At 35.8% G+C, this 24,434-nt stretch overlaps 2 protein-coding genes across 3 annotated transcripts in view; one reads left to right on the forward strand and one right to left on the reverse strand.

Annotated features, from left to right (window-relative positions):
- Window positions 1-18,459, forward strand: part of LOC127799521 (SNF1-related protein kinase catalytic subunit alpha KIN10-like) — a 40,978-nt gene extending 22,519 nt beyond the window's left edge. For both annotated transcript variants that reach the window (XM_052333626.1, XM_052333627.1), the window contains 6 exons: window positions 3,305-3,490; window positions 9,800-9,889; window positions 10,287-10,370; window positions 10,739-10,879; window positions 11,208-11,447; window positions 18,079-18,459. In XM_052333626.1, coding sequence (XP_052189586.1) covers window positions 3,305-3,490; window positions 9,800-9,889; window positions 10,287-10,370; window positions 10,739-10,879; window positions 11,208-11,447; window positions 18,079-18,192 — 855 coding nt within the window. In that variant the 3' untranslated portion in view covers window positions 18,193-18,459. The remainder of the gene's footprint in view (window positions 1-3,304; window positions 3,491-9,799; window positions 9,890-10,286; window positions 10,371-10,738; window positions 10,880-11,207; window positions 11,448-18,078) is intronic.
- Window positions 18,460-20,916: 2,457 nt separating this feature from the next.
- Window positions 20,917-22,640, reverse strand: LOC127800157 (ethylene-responsive transcription factor ERN1-like). The gene has a single exon (XM_052334613.1). It carries the CDS (start codon window positions 22,499-22,501, stop codon window positions 21,335-21,337), a length of 1,167 nt encoding a protein of 388 aa, XP_052190573.1. The 5' UTR covers window positions 22,502-22,640; the 3' UTR covers window positions 20,917-21,334.
- Between the last annotated feature and the right edge of the window lie 1,794 nt (window positions 22,641-24,434).

Raw genomic sequence — 24,434 nt, forward strand, 5'->3', positions numbered from 1 at the left:
GGAACAAGCAGTTCTGTCCTCTTTTAAATTTCCATCTATTTTCTCCAGTCAGCTGAAATCTCCATTGCTGTCTCTCTCACTGAGTTGCTGTTTTAATCCTTAGGCACTTGCTCTCTAACTGTCAATCCATGGACCCCAACCTGCTATGCCACAAAAGGTATCCAACTCGCAGTTCACACCCTTTCTTAATAACATGAAATTGCTGCTTCCCTTGAGAACTCCACTTCCAACTCGCACAATTTCTAATGAAAATTCTCAGTCCATTTCGAGTCCAAGGTAATTATTTAATAACATGACATTGCTGCTTCACTTGAGAACTCCATTTTCGGTAAGTACTTAATTACACAAAATCAGACCAAGCTTTTCTCATCATGGTCTAGTATCTTCCAAAGCCCACAAACTCAAATGCTGTAGTGGCATATCTCAATTGGTCTCTCATCACCAAAGCTCAGTCCGCGGATTTCAAATTCCCAGATAACCCATTTCTCATCACTGTCTGGAATTTTCCAAAACCCAACAATCAGATTTGTTGTTTAACATAAGTTTATGGGTTTTAGGTTACTTTAGTTTCAAGAGTTCAGGATTTGGTAGTGAAAATAACAGAAGTTCAGGGTGCACTGTCACAGTATCAGGAGGCAGTTGGCCTGCAAATTCAGGCATTTGGAAGAGGAATTCTATGGTGCTGTTTGGTGCAGGAGGAGCTTTGGCCTACATTTGTCTGTGTTGAGCATAGACCTGTCTGTGACACAGGCAGTTCTGTGTTTAGCAACCAGCCATGCTGGCACTTCTCCAGCATGGCATCACTGTTATTCTGGTAAATATTTTTAAATGGGTGGCACTGTCGTGACCCTAGGGTTTAGCTAGGGTCTAGGAAGGAATTTGGATAAGAGTGAGGAAGATAGAGCAGAGAAGAGGGTAAGGAAGAACAGAACAGAATTGAGGGAGAGAGAGAAAAGCCGTGGGAGAGTATTGAGAGAGGGAATTGAGATTCAAATCATTCATTAAGCTCATTTCTCTAACTACTCAAGCCTATTTATAGGCTTACAATTGAAGGTATTAACAACAATAACAGAAAATACAGCAAATAGGAAAAACATATAACATGTATTACTATTATATCCTTGGGGTCATGACAGGCACTTTGCCAATTTTTTTAAAAAGTAGTGAATTGGTGAAAAATTCCTTAATTGCCCAACATTTTTAGCTATATGACAAAGCTAATTTTATAGCCATCAGAAAAAAAACTTCCCCATTAGCTTTAAAGGGATTTTAGGATTGCATGATGCTGGATAGACTTCTATTTTAGCCATCTTGCATTAAATTTTTGAGTAACATATTTGATAATCTCGCCTTTTTGGATAAGTGATCTAAGATATCTAAACTGATCATTTATAAAAATAACTTGATTTTCATTTCTCACCATGACTTCGTTCACACTTCTATTTTTTGTTGAATGAACAGTCTTTATATTTGGTGTTTGACCTGCATAATTTGATGCTTTTAGATTCCAAAGGCTAATTCAAGCTTAGCAATCATATCTTTTTATTTTTTATTTTATCTCATCCACCAAAATAATATCTTCCACAAATAACATATACCCAAGTGCCTTTTCATGAATGTGCTTTTTGAGTTCATCTATCACAAGAGTAAAGAGGTGAGGGTTTAATAAGATCCTCGATGTAGTTCAATTGTAATTAGAAAAATCTGAATTTCTCCTTACAAGTTCCAGGACACTTTTTTTCTTGGTGATGTGTCTTTAATTTGTATATAAGAAATTCAAACTCCTTTATTCTCTAAAATCCTTTACAGGACTCGTCTGAAAACTTTTTCATGGGCTTTTTTTACAAGCCTATAAATGTCATACAAATTCTTTTAATTATCTTTGAACCTTTCCACTATACACCTTATTAAATAGCTTCAATAGCTAACCTACCAGTTAGAAAACCAAATTAGTTGCTAAGACCTTAATTTCTTTCCTTAACATTTGCTCAATTACTCTCTCAAATTTTTATAGTATGGTTGTTCATTAACTTGATCCCTATATTACTTTCACACCTTTGAACATCTCTTTTATTCCTATAAATGGGCACAGTAGTGCTCTTTCTCGACTCTTCAGGCATTATCTTCAATTTAAGGACTGTTAAAAGTATTTTATTAAATGTATACATTTCCATATTTCAATTGGGATATCATCTGATCCAACTGATTTATCATTTTTTCTTTTTTTTTTCATGGCTTATTTCATTTGTTATGATAATTTGATCTAGAACATGTAATTCTTCTTAATTAGGAAGATGTCTCAATGTAACATTTATTTTAGTGTATTTATTAATAATTTCAAGAAATACTCTTTCCATCTCTCCCTGATCACTCCCCATTTGCTAACATTTAATGAATTTGGTCTTTCTATGCACTTGGCTCAAATTCCTCTCCTCATGCTTTAGCCCGTATATATATATATATATATCTTTTTTCTTGTCTTTTGTGTCAAGTTGTTGGTGCAAATTTTCATATGCTTTTAACTTTATTTCAGTAACTGCTTTCTTTGATGTCTTTTCTGTCAAAATATGCATCTTCAGGTTTTCATTGCTATGGCATGTATGTAAAGTCTTGTAGCATGTTCTCTTGGCTTTTATTTTTTCTAATTAAATTTAAATTATGGCACAGATATTTTGTTTGATAAATTTAAAATTTAATGGTAATATTTTTTCTAATTGTGGCAGAGATATGCATCAATGTGAAGCCTAATTGAGATATGGCATTAGTCCATGGGATGTGTCAGTGGTTTTAAAGATGATTTTTGTGTGCTTAATGAATTCTGAAGTCTTAATTTTTATCTAATTCAAAAAGTGAATTTGTATGCGTGTGAAGCATTCCTTTGTTGATTTATCTATTATAAGCCCTTTATGTCCTTGGTTTATACATGTGAAGTTCTAAGTTTATTATATGCAGTAGTATGGAGATAAGATTCAGTAAAGAAGTGTATAGATTTATCAAGAAAAAAATTGCTAAGAGTGTCACCAAGAAAAAAATTGAGGAAAAAGGAAAAAGAAAAGCCTACTTATCTAAAGAGTTTTAACATTTTACCAGTTTATATGTACTCAGATGATTTTACTGGCAATTACCTTATGGTATTTGAGATTCTAGGTTGAACTTTAACCTCTTTTACTGTCAGTATCAACCATTTCTCTGGATTAAGTTTTAGATCCATAATTGCCTAGGCTTTACTTTACCATTTGTATCATCTTTTTAAAATGGTGACTGCTACTCTTGCATGTGAACTGTCATTGATTTTGAACTCCAGAGTGGGATATATACTCTTCCTAGCCATTTATCTACTGGTGCAAGAGATTTGATTCCAAGGATGCTTGTTGTTGATCCTATGAAGAGAATCACTATTCCTGAGATTCGTCAGCACCCTTGGTTTCAAGCTCACCTTCCGCGCTATTTAGCCGTGCCACCACCAGATACAATGCAGCAAGCAAAAAAGGTACTGGAAAAACTTTTAATTATTGTTTCCAATTGGAGTTAGATTGTATGTGCTGCTTATAATTTTGCAGCGAGGATTAATGCTGACCTTGGATAAATAAATACATTTATTTACTTGATAGATATTTGTATATGTTGTCCTGGTATATTGCTTCATACCAGTGGTCTATACCAATTATATTGGAACTTCTAAGAAAACAATTAATAACTATATTCTGGTAATATTTGGATGAATTTAACATTAAATGATGGGAAATTCATAATATGCACTATAATTGGGAGACACATGGGAGGATGCTTAGGGTTGATTTTTAAATCAATCCTTTTACTTATTTCAAGCCAAGAATATTATTATCTTGATATCTGATTTAAAATTGAATCTTGTTCAGTCTAAAATTAAACTAACAAGAAATATATGGAGGTGGTGGATGTGATGATTAGGAAAAGAGTCAATATTATTTGTTTCCAAGATTTGAGTTGGGTTGGTGAGAAGGCTAAAATATTGGGTTAGTCAAGATATAGACTTAAATACTCAGGGAAAAACTTATAAGGCTGTGTTTGGATGAGATCATTTGACCTTCCCATTTTGACTTTGAAATCAAAGTTCATTGTTTGGACACACTTTTGTTGAAAGCATTTAGATTTGGGTCGAAATTCACCCTAGATTTGTACTAAAAATAGACGAATTCCAATGGCAAAATGTGAAATACTAGCATTTCAAATTACAAATTTTAAATGACATATTTGAGATCCTATATCCACAGGCGACCTAAGAGAAATAGAGTATGAATTGTTATAGTTAAGATTTTAAAGGATGCGGTAATGGATGTGAATGGGTTGGAAGATAGGATCATTGCAGTTAAAGTTGTTTTGCAAGAACATATTATGCACATCATAAGCACAATGAACCACCATCTATATTAGGAGAAAAGATGATGGCAAAATTTTGAGAAGATTTAGAGGGCTTATTGCAAGGAATACTAGGAACAAAGTTAGATTATTGTACTTGAAATTGTTTTAGGAAGGAGAGATTATGAATATTATTAGTGCATATACACCACAAGTCTGATTCAGAGAAGAGATGAACTATAAACTTTTGAGAGGATTTATGTCATGACCTGAAAAATTCGGTGATAGTAGAAAGCAGTAGTTGAAGTGTAATTTTACAATTACAACTGTTAGCAGAATCTGTTAATAATATAACCAAATAACGGAATAACTATTATAAATAACTTCTGTGGATAGTCATATATAAGGTTATGCACCTTTGTATTAGGATTATGAACGAATTAATTGAAGTTCTCTCATTTTCTCTTTATCCATTCTCTATTTCTCTTTGTTCTTCTCTTTGTTTTCTCTCTAAATTCTATCATTTCTCTCTTTCTTTTTTCTTGACTATCAACTAGAAACCCTAGATTCGAAACCTAGGGTCTCGACAATTGGTATCAGAGTGGTTGGTTCTTGGACTGCCATCCACGACAGCTTGAATCTGGAAGTTTAGGGTCATGGTGGATGGTACTTGAATGAAGCAACTAGAGTCGTAGGTCAACCAAATTAACTCCTTGGTGACTAATTTGCAGACTAGAATGGGCAAGCAAGAATCAAGAAAGTATTTAGTCATTGGAAAACAAGTTGGATGCTTCAATGGTGGGTTTGACCAAGAGGATGGATGGATTCTTGCAGGTGTTTTCCAAGATTCCACAGTTAAGCCTATCAGGGGATTTTCCACCCAAGGAGAATGGAGACCCAATCTTGGAAGGTAATGGCTTAAATCATAGACAAAGTAGAACTCCTATAATAGAAGTGGAAAATATGTATGACATGGAGTTTATGTCTAATAGGATGAATGATAAAGGATGGAAAACAATTCAGTGAATAATTTCTATACTCATAGTGTTGTTCCTATGCCAAAATTGGAGATTCCTATGTTTGATGGAAAGAGCCCTAGATGGTGGACAAGGAGATGTCGAAATTTTTTTCAATTCTACAACATAGGAGAGTCTCAAAAGGTGCCAAAATTGGAGATTCCTATGTTTGATGGAAAGAGCCCTAGATGGTGGATAAGGAGATGTCGAAATTTTTTTCAATTCTACAACATAGGAGAGTCTCAAAAGGTGCCAAAATTGGAGATTCCTATGTTTGATGGAAAGAGCCCTAGATGGTGGATAAGGAGATGTCAAATTTTTTTTCAATTCTACAACATAGGAGAGTCTCAAAAGGTTAACCTAGCTCCAGCCTACTTGAACGATGTTGCTAATCCATGGTTTCAAGGTTGGCGAGGCTTAGAGAAGAATGTGGTTGGCAAGACTCTGTGGAAAAATTTTGCAAGAGACTTAGGGTCAAGAAAATGACTAATGTTATTGAAGAACTCAATAAGTTGAGATAGGTTGGAATGGTTTTGGAATATCAAACCAAGTTTGAAGAACTTAAATCACTAATGATCATTATCAACCCCTCTCTTTCTAAAACATATTTTGTTTTGAGTTTTATAAGTGGCCTTAGTGAAGAACTTAGGCTAACAGTGAAGCAAGCAGCAGAGAAGGCAAAATTGCAGGAATTGATAGAAGAGGCCATATTCAAGAAGCATCTATAGGAACCAAGTTTTACTTATTCAAGTACTCGTTCTATGGACCCCTTTGCACTTAGTTAACGATACTTGGGAATTTCTATCAGATCTCCTTGCTCAATTTCCTCAGTTTCTTTGATTTTCTTGAGGACAAGAAAATTTTGAAGGGAAGGGAAATGTCATGACCCGAAGAATTAGGAGATAACAAAAAACAACAGTTGGAAGTGTTATTTTACAATTATAACCATGAGTAGAATCTGTTAACAATATAACCAAATAATTATTTCAAGTAAGTAAATCACTACAATAAATAATTGTTGTGGATAACTATATATAAGCCTATGCCACTTTGTACCGGGATTATGAATGAATTAATTGATGTTCTCTCATTTTTTTTCTCTATCCATTCTTTGTTTCCCTTTATTCTTCTCTCTGTTTTTCTCTAAATTCTCTCATTTCTCTCTCTTTCTTTCATCTTTCTCAACTGTCAATTAGAAACCCTAGATTTGAAACCTATGGTCTTGACAATTTAGAAGGGTTATTGCAAGGAATAAGTAACTCGTAATATCATTACATGAGGTAACTTGAATGGTCAAGTGGGTAGAGAAGTGAATGGGTACAAAGACCTGCATGGAGATCATAGCTTCAGGAAAGAAATAATGAGGGAAAAGCTATTTTGGATTTCACTATTGCATATGAGCTCATCATAGCTAATACTATTTTTAAGAAGTGGGATGAACATTTGATCACATATTAAAAATAGCATATTAACAATCTAAACAAACTCTCTTTTATTAGATGAAAATATTCTTATTGTGTAAGGATTATAAAGTTATACTAGGAGAGTGCCTGAAAGATGATTAGATGTAGGGCCTAAAAACCAAACGACGGGATTTACAAGTTGAAAACTAAGTTAAATTCAAAAAAAAAAAAAAAAAATTGATGGAAGAGATTGAATTGTAGAAGGTGAGACAAATTTATTGTGGAATGAGATGGCTAGTTGGCTACAATAATTCAAAATATGGCAGAAACCATTCTATGAGAGTTGAAAGGAAAAGCTCCAAACTAAAAGGAGTCATGATAGTGGAGTGAGGAAGTATAAGAAAAAATTAAGACCAAGAGAACTTATTACAAATCTTCTACAATATGAAAATTTTGAAAATCCTTATTTTACAAAAAGATAACAAAGAAGGTAGTTCCTGGAGTGAGGTTAAAAGCTTATGAAAATCTGTATAGTTGATTTGACACAAGATGGAGGAAGAGAGATATGTGAACGGGCTAAAGCAAGATAAAGAATAACAAGAGATTTGAACCAAGTACAATGCATAAAAGACGAAAACCAAAAGATATTGGTAAATGAGGGGCAAAGCAGGTAAAGATGGAAGGAGTATTTCTCCAAGTCATTCAATGAATATGGAGAAACAAATATTATGTTGTTAACATTTTAATAATTTTGCGAAAGATAAAAATTATATGTTCTGTAGATGTATATACCTATAAAAAGTGAAGTAAACCATGAAGACGATAAATAATGGTAAATTGGTTGGATGAGATAATACCTCAATAGCATGGAAATGTATGGGAGAAGAATGCATTTTATGGTTGCCTACCAAAACTATTATATGTGATCCTTAAATCAAAAAGGATGCTTGATGAATAGAAAAAGAGCACTTTAGTACCTATTACAAGAACAAGAAGCGATTCAAGTCGTAAAAATTATAGAGGGATCATGCTAATGAGGCACATTATGAAACTTTAGAAGAGGGTGATTGAGTAAGGTTAAAGAAAAACAAATCAAGGTCTTTAAAAGTTAATTTGGTTTCATACCTAGTAGGTCAACAATGAAAGCTGTGTAACTGTTGAGACATTTGATGGGGAGGTCTAAGATACACAAAAAAAAAATTACATTAGTGTTTATAGACATAAAAAAAGCGTGTGATGAAGTCTCCACAGAAATTTTATGGAGAATTTTAAAGAATAAGAGACTCTAAGTTGCTTATATATAGGTTATTTAAAAAATATATTGTAAAGCAAAGACATGTGCTTGGACTTGTGAAGGAGTTCTGAGGTTTTTTCAATTAAAATTTGATCACAGCAAGGATTTGCACCCTTATTTCTTTGGTCTAGTGATGGATGAATTCGGTAAACACATCAAAGAGAGGTGCTTTGGTGTATGTTATTTGCAGATGGCATTTTCTTAATAGAGAAAAAAGAGAACATATTCAGGTTAAATATTGAGACACACTTTAAAATCTAAATATTTCAAGTTGAGCAGATGGAAGTCGAATATATTTATGTCTAGTAAGATTAAAAGTGTGAATGATGTTATTTTAAGACTGAAGTGTCAGATCATTCCTAAGAAAGATCAGTTCAGATATTTCGAATTAATTATTTGAAAAGATGGAGATTTTTGAGGATATTACTCATAAAATTAAAGTGATGATTAAAACAGAGAGTGGTTCCAACATTTTATGCAATTGTAAGACCTTTTTTAAAAGCTAAAAAAATTATCACAGTTATTAGATCAACGCTTTTAAAAAATTATCACAGTTATTAGATCAATTCTGTTATATGACACAAAATATTAGGTAGTTAAGCACCAGCATATGCAAAATATAAGCATAATTGAGTGAGAATGTTAAGGTGGTTGTGTGACCATACAAGAAAAGACGAAAGGACCATACAAGAGAAGACAAAATTAGAAATGAGGCTATATGTAATAAGTTAGAATGGTGCCTATTGTATATAAAATGCATGAGACACTATTAAGTTTGGTCATGTGAGAAGAAAATTAATAAACCCACCAATGAAGAGTGGATGGAACATAATGAGTTTGCACCAAAGGAAATAGAAAAAGACCGGAAGAAAAACTTGGTGGGAATGTCTTAAGCTTGGCACGGATGTATTGGCATTCTAGAGGATATAACCGTAGATAAAGATGGTGGATGTTCTAGGACCCGTGTTGCTGACCCCAACTCGTGGCTTTGGGATTTAGGTCTGGTGTGTTCTTCTTGTTAGATTGGATCTGTATTTTTGATATAATTAAGTCCAAACTTATTCATTTCAAACCATATATCCACATCAACCATATAGTTTTTAGGATTTGGATATTCCATTTTTCTTATTACTTGACATGCAAATAAATATTCTTCTTGTGATTCATAATCCCCATTATTTAGCAAGGAAAGCTATAAAATCTGAAGAAACTTATGGTTGGTTTAGATGTGTACCATATTCCGGAGTGTGCATTCCAATTGCTTATAAATTTTTGTAACTCTGCCCAGATCCATATTTTTTCTGCTCACTCCTATAGTTTCTTTTCTTAAGGTTTCTATAGGAGTTATATTTCATATTTGATAGACCTTCTTGATTACTAACATAGTTGTTACACAAAAGTAAGACACATGACAAATAAATGAATGAACAAACAAACAAAAAGGAAAATATAACAAAAGGGGAGAAAGAAGAAAACTGTTGAAACAAAGGTAAATAGTATTTTGGCCTTTTATTGTGTTTCATTATTTTCCCAAGCACAGTATTTAATGATTTTCATATTTTCACTGTATCACAGGTGGAGATGTTTTTCTCAGTTGCGTTCAATTTAATTTAGATATGCCTGTCATAGTTTCTAGTGTTCATGCTTTCTGAGTATGATCTTGTGGGTTTTACCTGGAAATTCAAGTGAATCCTTATATTTCATATTTTCTATTTCTGAGAAGCAATTTCTGGTAATGCTAAATGCAGATTGATGAGGAGATTCTACAAGAAGTGGTTAAGATGGGATTTGATAGGAATGGCCTCGTTGATTCTCTTCGCAGCCGAGTACAGAATGAGGTAGTCATTCAGGATTTACTCTAATCTGCTTCCCTAGTTATGAGAGGTGGTGGCCATTGCTCGATGCAATGGAAAAACTCTAGACCTAGAAGTTTGACATCACAGATTGAGTCAGGAAACCACTTCATGCAAATAAAGCTTGAAGCTAGGTCTGTACTCAGTCTTCTAGAAGCCTGAATTAACAGGATAACTGTTAAGGTAATGACCTACAACAACAGCAAGAGCAAGCCTTAAATCCCACTAGGTGTGGTCAGCTATATGAATTATAGATCTCCAACCATCTCTATCCATGGCCCTGCCTTCTATAAGGCCATTATATCCTATGTCATCATTAGCTAATGACCTGTTTCTGGTAAATTTGAGATGGCCATGTCCTCATTTTTGGCTCATGTTTCAGGGTACTGTGGCATACTATTTGCTATTAGACAACCGGTTCCGTGTTTCCAGTGGTTATCTTGGAGCTGAGTTCCAGGAGTCTGTGGTATGTGTTTCATAAACCAACTTTTTTTATGCTTCTTTTTTCCATGTTTTTATCACCTTTATTCTTTCTTTCATAAACAAAGAAGCATTTGTGTGTCTGTATGCAATGGACATCTACTTAAAAGATTGAGTTATTGAAGTGACAACTTAATAGCTGATGTCATTGATCTGATGTTGCATTAACCTTTTCAAATAATTTGGTATGAAATGTAATGTTTCTTGCTTGTTAGATTTAAAATGTGTAGTAATACATTATTTAAGCTCTATTTGCAATATCTTATACGGTTGTAAATCATTTCTTTGTTGCTCATTTGTCTCTCCCCTAAATCAAAAGAACATTATGTGAAATGTTTCCTGCATATTCTGTAGGAATATAGTTTCAACCGCATGAGTTCAAATGATTCCACTGCTTCTGCTTTTGGGCAACGTACTCCAGGATACATGGATTATCAAGGAATGGGTTCGAGACCCCAGTTCCCAGTTGAGAGGAAATGGGCGCTTGGCCTTCAGGTAAAGCTGTCTATTTTTCTTGCTAATATGTTTCAGAAATTATGCCAGGAAATCAACCTGCAATAGATGTGGAAAAATGAATGGAGGGATTAGGTTGACTGTCATGGCTTGTGAGAATTCTCAATGCCTCCACCGACATATGGTGCTTATTAACTGATCTTCTATTGGTTAGTATTATTGATATAGTTTGGTCTTATTAACTTGCATAAGAGGTATGGGCTATCGTATTTGTAGATGCTGGCTGAATTGGTTCTTGTACCAATCCAATTTAAATGTACAATTCTTAATTCATAATCACTGAACAGATTGCTGGTTTTGTTTTACACAGTCTCGAGCCCATCCTCGTGAGATAATGACAGAAGTTCTGAAAGCTCTGCAAGAACTGAATGTGTGTTGGAAAAAGATTGGGCACTATAACATGAAGTGCAGGTGGATTCCTGACATTCCTAGTATTCATGAAGGCATGATCAATCCTATGCAAAGTAATAATTACTTTGCAGATGAATCTACCATTATAGAGAATGATGCCGTTAACCGATCACCCAATGTGGTCAAGTTTGAATTGCAGGTAATTTCCCCTGCCTTGCATGCCTTCTCTTATGGTGGTTATTTCTCATTAACTTCCAAGTAATATATGCAGAAATATTTGGGAAGAAGAACTCACTTTCTTTATCATTCTGATCAGTATAAATATACAGAGTACAATCTTGACTTTAGGAAACCTACAGCTAATTAGGAAACCTAAACTGAGAAGATACATCTATACTAATTAGGTAACTTACAGCTACATAGAAAGATTTATTCTTTACACAAAAAAAGGAAACATATTGACTTTACAGAATTTATAGAATAAGGAAACTTAGGAATTAGGAAACACACTAATTTGGACCGCTGGAAAAGAATCAATTAGACAGCCAACCGTAATCTTCACACTCCCCTCCAAGCTAGGCTGAATATATTGTTCAGACCAAGCTTGCAACTCAACTCTTCGAATGTTTTCCTTGGCAATGTTTTAGTGAGAATTTCTGTAATTTGGCTGTTTGTAGGTGTATAAATGAGTAGGAATACCCCTTTTTCCAACTTCTCTTTGATGAAATGTCGGTCAATTTCCACATGTTTTGTTCAGTCATGATGCATCGGACTTTTTGCAATGCTAATAGCAAATTGGTTATCACATGGTACCCTTTATTGGTTTCTCAACATTGATTTTCATATCAAGTAGTAATCTTCTCGACCATATCCCTTCATAGAACCCATAAGCCATGGCTCTAAACTCAGCCTTTGCACTGCTTTGAGAAACCACATATTGTTTTTTACTCCGCCACGTAACGAGATTTCCCCACACATATGAACAACATCCAAAAGTTGACCTTCGGTCTTGAATTGAACCACTCAATTTGTATCACTGTAAATTTCTACGTCTCTATTGGTAGTTTTTCTAAACATCAATCCTTTGCCCAGAGTTAACTTTAGATACCTTAGGATGTGGTATACTGCTTCCATTTGTTTTTCTTTGGGGTCATTTATGAATTGGCTCTCCATACTTACAGAAAAACTTATATTTGGTCTAGTATGTGAGGTATATAAGTTTTCCTACTAGTTTTTTATATCTCCCTTTATCAATCGGAACACTTTCCTTACCAATGTCTAGTTTTGTGGTGGATTCCATGGGAGTGTCAACTGGTTTACAACCCATCATTGCCGTTTCATTTAGAAGGTCTAAGATGTACTTCCTTTGGGAGATTGAGATCCCATCTCTTAACCTTGCATTCCTAAGACGTATCTTAGGTTTCCCAAAGTCTTTAATTTCAAATTCTTTTGCAAGAACCTCTTTAAGGCATCTTATTTCAAAAAAATTGTTTCCTATAACAATAATATCGTCCACATAAACAATGAGGATAGAGATTTTACTTCCCAAGGTATGTTTGACAAAGAGAGTGTGATTAGCTTGGCATTGAACATATCCATGCTTCCCGACTACTTTTGTGAATCTTTTGAATTAGGCTCTTGAGTCCGTAAAGTGATCTCTTTAGTTTACAAATCTTGTTCTTTGTGGTTTCAGTTTCAAAACCAGGAGGAATTTCTATGTAGACCTCTTCTTCTAGATCTCTATTTAGAAAAGCATTCTTTACGACTAATTGGAGTGGCCAATTTAAATTGGCAGAAGGGAGAGTAGTACCTTGATAGTGTTTAATTTAGCAACTAGGGCAAGGTTCTCTTGGTAATTTATACCATATGATTGTGTGAAACGCTTTGCCACTAGGCAAGCCCTATGCCTTTCAATTTGTCCATCTTCTCTGTACTTTTTTGTGAATATCCATTTGCTGCCCACAGGGTTTTTTCCAGCTGGTAATTCTGTTATGTCCCAAGTTTCATTCTTTTCCAAGGCTTGAATTTCCTCAAGAACTGCCTTCTTCCATTTTGGTTGTTTGAGGGCGTATAGTATATTGTGAAGCGCGCACCTTGTTTAAACATGAAACAAATGCACTAAAAGTAGATGAAAGACCCCTATATGAGATGTAGTTTTGAATTAGGTGTTGTGTGCATGATTTAACCCCCTTTCATAATGCAATATGCCAATATAGATCATCTTACCTCCATATTCGAGTCAGGTTCTTGATCAGTGTCAAAACATGTTCGTGGCTCAATCTCTTCTTGATTAGGTTTCCTCTGAGAGTAGACCTGGAGTTCAGTGTTGGTTGTTGGTTGCCTAGGTTGTGAAGGATGTTGATGCAATGGGCTAGGAACAGTTGGATGCAGTGGACTAGAAGTAGCTGGCTGCAGTGGGCTAGAAATGGTTGGCTGCAGTGGGCTAGGAGTGGCTGGAATATTCCCAAAATGATAGTCCTGGGAGCTATTTTGAGGTTCCTCCCCCTGAATATCAATTTTAGAATAATAGGGTTGATTTTCAAAGAAGGTTACATCCATTGGTGTATAGAACCACTTGTGTTCAGGAGAATAACATTTGTAATCTTTTTGATAGAGAGAATAGCCTTCTATATGCATTTAATGGATTTGGGATCAAGTTTGTTGCGGAATTGGTGATGAATATGGACAAAAGCAGAACAACCAAACACCTTTAGGGGAATGTTTGAGATAACCTGAGAGTGAGGAAATGATTGGAGAACAATCTGACTGGGAGTTTGATGATTAAGGACTCATGAGGGCATTCTATTAATGAGATAGGTTGCCATAAGAATGGCTTCACCCCAAAAGTGTTTAGGGACATCGGAGGAGAACAAAAGAGATGTTGGTTTTTATGTTTAGCAACCTTGTTTTGTTGGGGGGTATCCATGCATGTACTTTGATGAATGATCCCCTGAGTTGAAAGATAGTTACCAATGATAGAATTTGAATTTTGGTATGAAACTAATTTTGGATCATAGAATTGAAGCTTTGAAAGATTTGACTAGCTTTATATTTTTCTTTCATAAGAAATACCCAAGTAAGGCGAAGGCGAGTATGATCTTTAAACCAATGAGAACCAATAACATTTCTTATCCTAGAAGGCCTCCACACATCACTATGAATCATAGAAAAGGGATGAGATGGTTTATAAGGTTGAATAAGATAATTGTTTCGAATATGTTTAGAATTTCACATTCAAACAAATGTGACTCTTTATTCTTATACAATGAAGGAAACAATTTGTGAAGATAAGACAAAATTTGGGTGACGTAACCTATAGTGCCATAACATAATTGCACTATTATTATCAGAAGGAAAAACAGGGGAAGAAACAGAACTTTCTGAGGTTAAGCAACTGTCGGGATGAGCTGGTTTGCTCTGGAGGCCCTTTGTCTTAGGAGATAAAATCTTGAGCATCTCTCAGCACTGCCAATCATCCTCCCTGAATCCAAATCCTGAAATTCACACAAATTGTTTGAGAACTTGGCCACACAATTGTGATCATTGGTTAGTTTACTGACTAATAATAGATTGTAGTAAGTTAGGAACCAAGAGAACATAATTTAGTGTACGTTCCTTTGAGAGAGCTATAGAACCTGTCCCTACTACTCTTGATAGGGATCCATCTGCAATCTTGACTGTTCAATTCTCATGGCAGGGATCAAATTTAGTCAATAACTGAATATATCCAGTCATGTGGTCTGAGGCTCTTGAGTCAACAATCCATACAGTTGATAATTCATGTGCTATGGATCCGAAGGCAACCACTGTAGGTGGAGTGGTTTGTGACTGGCCAAACATCTTTTTCAGCAGTTCCATCTGTTCTTTGCTGAAAAGACTGTATTAGGTTCCTCCATGGATGCTGTATAGCCTCGAGTTTTCCTCTCATGAGCAGGCTTCCAATCAGCTGGTTTGCCGTGAATCTCCCAGCAGGTGTCCCTTGTGTGACTGGTTTTATGGTAGTGATCACACCAAGGGTGTCCTTTTTTCTGCTTGTTTTGTTGTTGATTCTCCCGAATAGTTAGGGCTGAAGTTTCCAGATTTGAAGCAGGGGGTTTCATCATTATTTTCATCCTGCTCTCCTCTCTACGAACCTATAAAGAAGCCTCTCAGATGCTTGGTAGAGGCTTAGTACCTAGCTAGGATTCCCCCTCGCACTCTATCTCAGTTTTTGTTTAAATCTATAAGGAACTTGGTACAATCTCTTTTTCTCAACAATCTGCTTGTATATGGCTGCATCTTCTGTACAAGTGCACTGGATATTCTCATACTTATCCAGTTGCAGCCAATACCTATTCAGGGAATTAAAATATTTGGTAACACTAGACTCTCCCTGTCTCAGATCTCCAAGTATGCTCTCAATGTCAAATAACTCAAATGTATTTTCAACATGTGAATAAGCCTCCTTAACAGCTTCTCATATATCATGAGTATCATACAATAAATTTTTTTCACCAATCTCGTTAGTCATAGAGTTAATAAGCCATGACATTACCATGTTGTTCTCGAATTTCCACATTCGGGGATTTGCTTCCTTTAGTTGGCTTGTAATTCCCCCTTCCACATATGAACATCATTACGAATTGGGACCGTTGTAGATAGTTTTGCCCGTTCAACTTGTGGCCAGTGATGGTAAAGATGTTATTATCTGTGGCTCCCATGTTGGTGGATGTACCAGGGATGATCTCCGAAGATAGGTTAGTTTTTCCAGCCATGCTGTGGTTTACGGGTGTGTAGGATTTAGGTTAGGGATGGCTCTGATACCATGCAGAAATAATTGAGAAGAAAAACTCACTTTTTTATCATTTTGATCAGTATAAATATACAGAATACAATCTTGACTTTAGGAAACCTAAACTGAGAAGATACATCTATAGTATACTAATTAGGTAACTTATGGCTACATAGAAAGATTTATTCTTTATACAAAAAGGAAGCACATTGACTTTACGGAATTTACAGAGTAAGGAAACTTAGCAATTAGGAATCACACTAATTTAGACAGATGGAAAATAATCAATTAGACAGCCACCCATAATCTCCACATAATACTACTATCCATGTATTCAAGAAAGCTGAAACATGTCTTGAGTTTTGGAAAGTAGATATCAAGGAGCATCTGTATAAAGTTTGGCTTGTTGTTTCCTTCCCCCAAAAAAAAAAGAAAAGACAAAAAAACCTTACAGGGGCTAACTATATTTCTGCAAGATCGCCGTACAATAAATTTCTATACCATGTTGATTGGATACTCTTGTATTTTTTCTTATAGACATCATACTTTCAATTTGGCTGGTATACCTTGGAATTGTCAGATTACCTTGATATTCTCCTTTCATGACAACCATGTTAGCTTTGTGTAATCAATGGCGCCCCACACCCAAGAGCGGGGGTAAATTGGGTGTTTATAAATTTTAAAATTTGTGGAGATTTTAAAAAATAGATAGCGAAACAGTGAAATATAAGCAAAAGAATGAATCAAAATATGCTAGACACAAGGAATTTAGAGTGATTCAGCTCAACCCAGTCTACTCCGTTACTCTAGTTCCCACTAGAGATTTCAAAATTCACTATCACCTCCTACTTAACCAAGTAGGCCTTCTAGCAAAATCTCTAAGAATTTATAACCTCCTATTTATATCAAAGTAGGCCCTCTAGCACAACCGCTAGGGATTACAACAATGAATTACAAAAGAGATGATCTGAGAGATGAATCTCTCCGTTACAATATCTCTCAAATAAATACAAAAAGGCTTAAACAAGATATTTCATATAAGATAAATAGCCTTGGTTGAGAGAAAAATTTAAACTATAAGCATTATTGAAAAGAATGAAAACACTTGTAAGCTCTTATCACTTCATTAGCCTCTCTAGTGCATCCTTGGGCTGATACTTATAGGCTGCTCCCGAGCCGTTATTTGGAGCCATTGGAAATTTTTAGAGCCTGCAAAAGTCGTTAAATATGTCAGTGAAGAAATGATCGACAGTTTTTTTTGAGAAATTTGAAGCACGCTATGGCTTTGGGCAAATGGTCGTCATTTTATAAAAGAGGTAGACTTCTTTTGTCAACTGATTGACAATTTTTAGCAAGTCAACAGTTTTGAGAAAAAAGTCGGCATTATATAGTTAATGTTGATAGATTTTGAATTTAACACAAAAACAATCAAGAGTTGAACTTTGCCCTATTAACAATTCAAGAGAACGGTCGACTGTTTTTGTGAAAGGCCAAAAACGGTTGACAGTTTTAACAAACCGGTCGACCGTTTTGCTTTGTTTCGATAGCCCAAAACTCAAAGGCACAAAACGGTCGACAAATTTTCCTTTAAATAGAGTGTTCATGATATGGAAAATATTTTAACACTCTCTACACATTTGATTTCAAAATACATATAAAAGATTTTGCATACATTGAAAGCATATTTATCCTTTGGCATTTATTGGATTGATCATTTTCAATTTTCAAATATAAAATATTATTCATTTTCAAATGCCAAATATATAAAGTTTTTCATCATCAAAACATTATCAAAGGCAAAACAACAAACCAATGGATGGACATCTCTAAAAGAAAACCACTACGAAAGCTGGTTCTCGGAAAGAGAGGTCTTTCAAGTTAATGTTCTCCAGAAAAGAGCAATAATCATTAACGATAAATCTTGGTCTGTATATTTGTGGCTAGTGGGTTTTGATCTCATTAATCCAAACATGCTGTTCTTTAGCATTCTTTATTGCAATCCTAACCATAGTGGAGCTGGTCGAACTGAATTTGCTTTAATGCCAAATTTGTGTTACAGCTTTACAAAACTCGTGAGGAGAAATATCTGCTTGATCTTCAGAGGGTCCAGGGCCCGCAACTTTTATTCCTGGATCTTTGTGCTGCTTTCCTTGCTCAACTCCGGGTTCTCTAAAAGGATAAGCCAGACGAGCTGGAGGCCTATGGTTAAGTGAATCTTGGGCTTCTTGTGAAGGATAACTTAATGCTGTATATAACCTGTCTCTGTGGTCAGTTTATATGCTCTGCGAGCAAGTTATTTTGAACTTGCAACTTTTGTTTTGCTTAATTTTAATGATGCCTAGGTTCATTTGAATTTCTTTTATATGATGGAATGGCATCACCTTCTGTTCTTTTCCTTTTCTGTTGTCTGAGGCAATGTGGAAGGTCTATAATTGATATCCTTCTCGTGCGAGCTATCTTCAGGATTAATTTATCTCAGTGGGGTGAAAATTAGTTCGACTTCATAGGTTTAACGTTATTATCAGAAGCAAGATTATGGTGTAAGCAAAAATTTAACTCCCACCGCCACTATTGGTCCCACAGCTACTGCCATCGTTTCTCAAATCTGCAACCCCCCTGTAAAACCCTCAGCGTCCTTTTGCAAGCCACACCCTCGTTGCTGTCCTCTTTGAAGCACACCAATGACTGTTATTTTTGTGTTTTATTTTTTAATTTGAAGTTTTAAATTTATTTTTAATTTTGTGTTTTGAATGTTTATTTGGAGATTAGGGAAAATGCATTGTTTTTGTAATTCTAAAAAATTATTTTTTAAAATAAAAAATTAAAAAAAGAAACATTTATTTTAGAATTTTAAAAAATTATTTTATGATATTTTATTCAAAGTAAAATGTAAACATTTTTTAGTAAATTATAAATTTGATTCAAAGATTTTAAATTGATTAACTAGTGATAATTGATAATTCAACCATATGTATATGATGCATTAAAATTGTAGAGTGCTTATAAACCATTGAAATTACAGAATTCTAAAAATGTTATTGGAAAGAAAAATTAATGGAGAAATGTCATATACATATTAGTTTAGTATTCAAACCAAACAAAACAAAAAACCTTGCATATATATTCTGATTTCCTTCATTACTGTTGCACAAGATTATTATAGCCACATTGAGGTTATAAACCATCAAGTTAAATCTTAATTCTAAAATTAAAACTAAACCTCAAATCTAAAACTTTAAGAGGAGTCACAGGGGGGGAAGAAATCGTAGAAGGAAGAAATGATTGGCAAAGGCGAGGTGAGGTCGCAATTCTAATGGCAGTGATGGTTGGAGATAGACGATGATGGGGATCTGGTTGGAGATGAACGACGATAGTCGGAGGCGACGAATTTGGGTTGTCAGTTGCGGTGCGAGGGGAGCAATAAGGGGCGGTTGACGACGATAGTTTGGCAAATCTAGCTTGTCAATCGTGATGCTCAATCGTTCGATAGTTGAACAATAGGGGGAGGTCGACAACAGCTCGCAGCAGTGATGGCAATGGTAGGCGTGGTCAATAGCTGAGCCTAGAAGAGAAGAGAAGAGAGAAAAAAGAGAAAAAAAAAGAGAGAAGGAAAAGTTGAACTTGGATTTCAGTCTTTAAGAGGATGGAGAGTATTTTTCACGTTTTGAATTCGAAGAGTGTGTTTTGGCTAAAAATAGCCAAAATGTGATTTCAGCGTTTTGAGTTTTGTATATAAATTTTTCTCGTGTTTTGGAAAATGTATTTTTGAAAATGGGTAATTAAAAACATTTTGAGTGTTCTGAAAAATTGAAAATAGAAAACGGCATGAAAATAGCAATGAAAACAGGGTTTAAATGTTTCTCAAATTGTTTCTTGCAAATGGATCTATCCATCATTGGCATTCCTCAGTCACTGGTGTCGGGATCTCTATTCTCTCCCTCACCATCAGACGCCCTAGTTCACCAATCCCTCTTGGCCAGAACCCTAAATCGATCCTCTCTATTATTTCCCTCCTAACCATGACACGCCCTTGTTCCTCAATCCCTCTTGGCCAGAACACAAAATTGATCCCCTTCCAGATACATCCCTCGCCTTGTTAAATCTTAATTCTCATGGCCAGAACCCAATCTCGTCCTCCTTCCAGATTAGGACTTGGTCCAACCTTAACCCTCCACATGGAATCCCTCAAATTGACTCTATTCATGACTCGTGGTGGCTCTCATGCCAATCATGGTGATTCATAAGGAAGCTAGTTTCGTTCAGACAATACAACCATGGGATCCAGGGATAGTTTTGATACCTTGGTGTCTACACTCAGGCCTTAACTCGAATAGCATTGTAATTAAGCTTGGGAGTTGAAGCCCAGCATCAGCGATTAGTGGTCTCATTGAGCCATTGGGCTGATCCGTTTCCCATTACAATGGTTTTAGAGCCATGCTGCAGTGATTGTAGCGTCAACATCTCCTAGAGAGTGCATGGACTTTCTTAGGTCATTATCATCCATTTTTAGGGATGTTAGAGCTATTTGTAGCTGCCTCTTTTGGACGTTTGTCTAGGTTCCTTGGATTGTTAATGGATTGGTGATTGGAGTTGGTTTTTGAGTGCAGGGCTAGGCGATGATGAAGTGACTGCAAATGAATTGATCTATAAGTTTTATCTTCCTTTGTAGATCTATTCCCTTTTATTTGCTCTTTGTACTTGTGGAATATTGTTGGCTATATTTTTTTAGTTATTTTTTTTATCTTCCTCCGTTCTTATGGTTGCAGTCCCATAGGATCTGGATTGTGTAATGCCTTTGGCTGGGTTTCTTTCTTTAATGTTTACTTAGCAAGAAAATAAAAGTAAATAACTCACATGCAAGAAAACAGCAAAAGAATCAAACACTATTAGCACACGATATATATGAAAACTTGAGTAACCTATTAGTATAGCCAATGAGAGTTTCTAAAGAACTATTTTCTGTCTTGAGATTCTCCCAGTATACAACAAAAAGAAAGTGGCAATAATCCCAGGAAAGTGGTATGCAGAACAGGGCAGTTGATGATATTTATTGTTGAAAATTAAATCCTGGAGCTGTAGAGCTAGAAGCCTCAAATTTTCCAACTCTTTATCACATCTATTGCCATCAGATAAATGATCCTTGCTTCCCCTCAGTCCCAATTGATAAAATCTCTTGAACATGTAAAGTAAAGTTACATGCAATCCAGACCCTAAGTAGGATTGCCGCCTTCTATGTTGAAAGGAAACATTAGCACAAGATAGAGCATTTAATTATCTTTGTTAGCTCATCCATTAGATCATGAAATGTCTACTAGTCAATTAACAAAACAGATAGGTGGGAGGTCAAGGGAGCTCCAGAGTGAGAGCTCACCATCAGACGATCCCATTTCCATAGTTGAACTTTGTTCACCTTCCTCCTGTTCGTTTGTTTTGCCTTCCAATATCATCTCCTCTTGCTTCTTGTTACATGCATTCCTGAGACTGGTCAAGTGATCAGAATATCCTCTGGGGTTGACACTCTTCGAGCCAAGCTTCAACCTTAGACACTCCGGTATACCATTGAATGCATAGAGCGAAGCTGAGAACTTGCGCTCATATTTCATCCTCTTCATTGCCTCTCCAAGCATGGAGGATGGTTCATCCCCACAAAAATCCTGTTCCAGAGGTTCTGCTATCTCTTCAGCAATCTCAAAAGGAGAGTAGTAACATGGTGATCCAACTTCATCTACAAACTGCAAATCCCCAACCCCTAGATCACTCCCCTCTTCTTCGTCATCTTCTATTTCTCCCGCTCCACGATTTCCATCAACACTATATGACTCTGCTGGATCACTGCAGGCATGCTCAAAATCCGGCTTCTCTTTATCAGTTAAACACGACTCAAAACTTGTAGTTGTGTAATCATCAGTATTAATACCAGTGTTGGTGATCATGTTGTCAATGGAGTAGTCTTCAGGATCATTCAGGAAATCAGTGAATTGAGCATCAGAAATATCTGAAAGGTCAGGTACTTCGTCTCTGAATGCCTGTTTCTGGTGTTGGCTAATAGGTAGTGCAGTAGTAGTAGATGAAGCAACTAAAGAATTGTTTGTTGCTTTAAGCCTATGGAGGAGAAGGTTAGTGATCTTAGAGGGAAGGGCTGGAGTTGAAGAATATGTAGGAGAAGGCGACCAGAAATTTGTGCGAGTGTTGGCGCCTCGAAGCAGGCAAGCAGCCTCATCATAGGCCCTTGCCGCTTCTTCTGCTGTGTCAAAAGTGCCTAACCACACCCTGATCTTGTGAATGGTGTCCTTTATCTCAGCCACCCATCTGCCTGATGGCCTTTGCCTAACCCCAACAAATCTCTTTCGAGCTCGCCGGGCTGCGCCCAGTGCTGCAGCTTCAGCAGTCTCCTTTACCATCTCCTCATCCCAGCAGGCCAAGTTTCCTTGTTCAGAGTTGTTATCCTCAGCTCCTTCACTGGGCTTTCTCTTCCTAGCCATTTATTTACTTGCTCTGGTTTTGGTTCTTCCAATGGTGCCACTGCCAGAAGCCGCACAATATATATATACACACACACAAACAGAGAGAGAGGGAGGAAGATCCTCTCAAATGAAAGTACAGAGCTGAATTAGTCTTTAATGTTTGTTCGCACTTATTTGTTCTCGTTTTTTTAAGCTTCATATATCAAACCATTTGGATGCCCCTCATATCATTCATATACATATACACACACGCACAGATGCTTTGACCCAGCCAAAGGGTTTATTTATTATTTCTACTATTTTTTTCTCTTTCATTTATTTATTTATTATTACCATCTTTATTAATTTGCTTTCTCTTCTTATATGAGGCTGACAAGTGGTGAATAATTATTTAAACTGTGTTGAAGGGATCAAGCATAGAAGTCATCAGAGTGTGGAAAGTGACTAATTTTGCTTTCTCTTATTTATATGTTACACTTTTAGCAATATTCAACCAAGAAAGGGTTTATTATATGGCCTGGGTAATGTTAACCATTGTTTTAATAAATGTATATTTATTGTACCTTGATGATTACTCTAATGGTAACGGTTAGCATTATATGGGATGACAATGGACAAGTTAATTAACTTTGGGTATCTAACCATAAATATAATAAGGATTTTCATGATCAAATGCTAAATGCCAAAGTCGTTGCTGTTAAATGTCAAGAAAAACGGCTATTCCAAAGCCCCAACCCAGACAATAAGCACGCCCAAAAGCCTCCTGAGCTGACACTGACAGGTTCCAGGTTTTATTTGTTTTGTTTAAACCGAGTGATTAGTATAACTAATTATTTTCTTTCGATTTATATATCTCTACGCATTACGCGGAGATAACGACGTTAATTATACATCTAAAAAGAAGATTTAAAAGGGTAATTTATTTAAGAAAAATATTGCTTGTACAAATAATTGGGTTACTAAGAGGATGATCGAATGTGTCAAAATTTAAAAATGTCTTCACCTAATTTGTCACTGCTGCGTCTGGATGAAACTCGATCCGGCTTCACGAAGCAAGCTCGATTGGGCTTCATCCTATGATGAAGCCTAGAGGTGGCAATTCGTGTTGGTGGGTCGTAATCGTGTCATATCGAGACACACGTATAACACGTATCAGGCTAACCTGAATACGACCCGTTTAATAATCATGTCAAATTCCTTAAACCCAAATACGACACGTTTATTAAACGTGTAACACAACATGACCTGTTTAACCGATTTAACTAAACGTGTCGTGTCGTGTCACCTGTTAACCTGTTTAATTTAAACGGGTCGTGTTGCGTCACCTGTTAAACGTGTTATTTAGTTTTAAACGTGTTATTTCGTGTATAATTATGTTAACTTGTTCAAATCTATCCACTAACCCTTTTAATTAAATGTGTCATTTCGTATATAATTGTGTTAACGTGTTCGGGTCAACCCGTTAACACGTTTAATTAAACGTGTCATTTCGTGTCTAAACGGGTTAGACGGGTTGACCCGTCTAAGACACGAATATAATCATGTCATAAGCGGGCTGACTCGTTTATGACTCGAACCCGATTAACCCCAACCTTAACCCGCTTAACTCAGTGTCGTGTAATGGGTTGTGTCCAAAATTGTCAGCCCTAATGAAGCCCAGTTGAGCTTCATGATTAATGAACCCTAATAATTGATGATGAAGTTTAATTTATGAAGTCTAGTCGGACTTCATCATCGGATTATGTTCAATTTAATCATCAAATTTGTACATCTTACATTTCATCAGTACATGTAGCATGGTTATTTATTTAAGGGGGTACGACAGAATAAAAGTATTTTTGTGATACAAAGAGTTCAGTAGGCTAGCCCAACCCAAGTAACCACTTTCATGGGCCCAGCTATTTGGGCCTCCCAGGCAGATTGTTCTTACGGCCCAAATAGTATAAAAAAA

Source organism: Diospyros lotus, chromosome 4 (genome assembly GCF_014633365.1).
Source record: "Diospyros lotus cultivar Yz01 chromosome 4, ASM1463336v1, whole genome shotgun sequence".
Lineage (NCBI taxonomy): Eukaryota > Viridiplantae > Streptophyta > Magnoliopsida > Ericales > Ebenaceae > Diospyros > Diospyros lotus.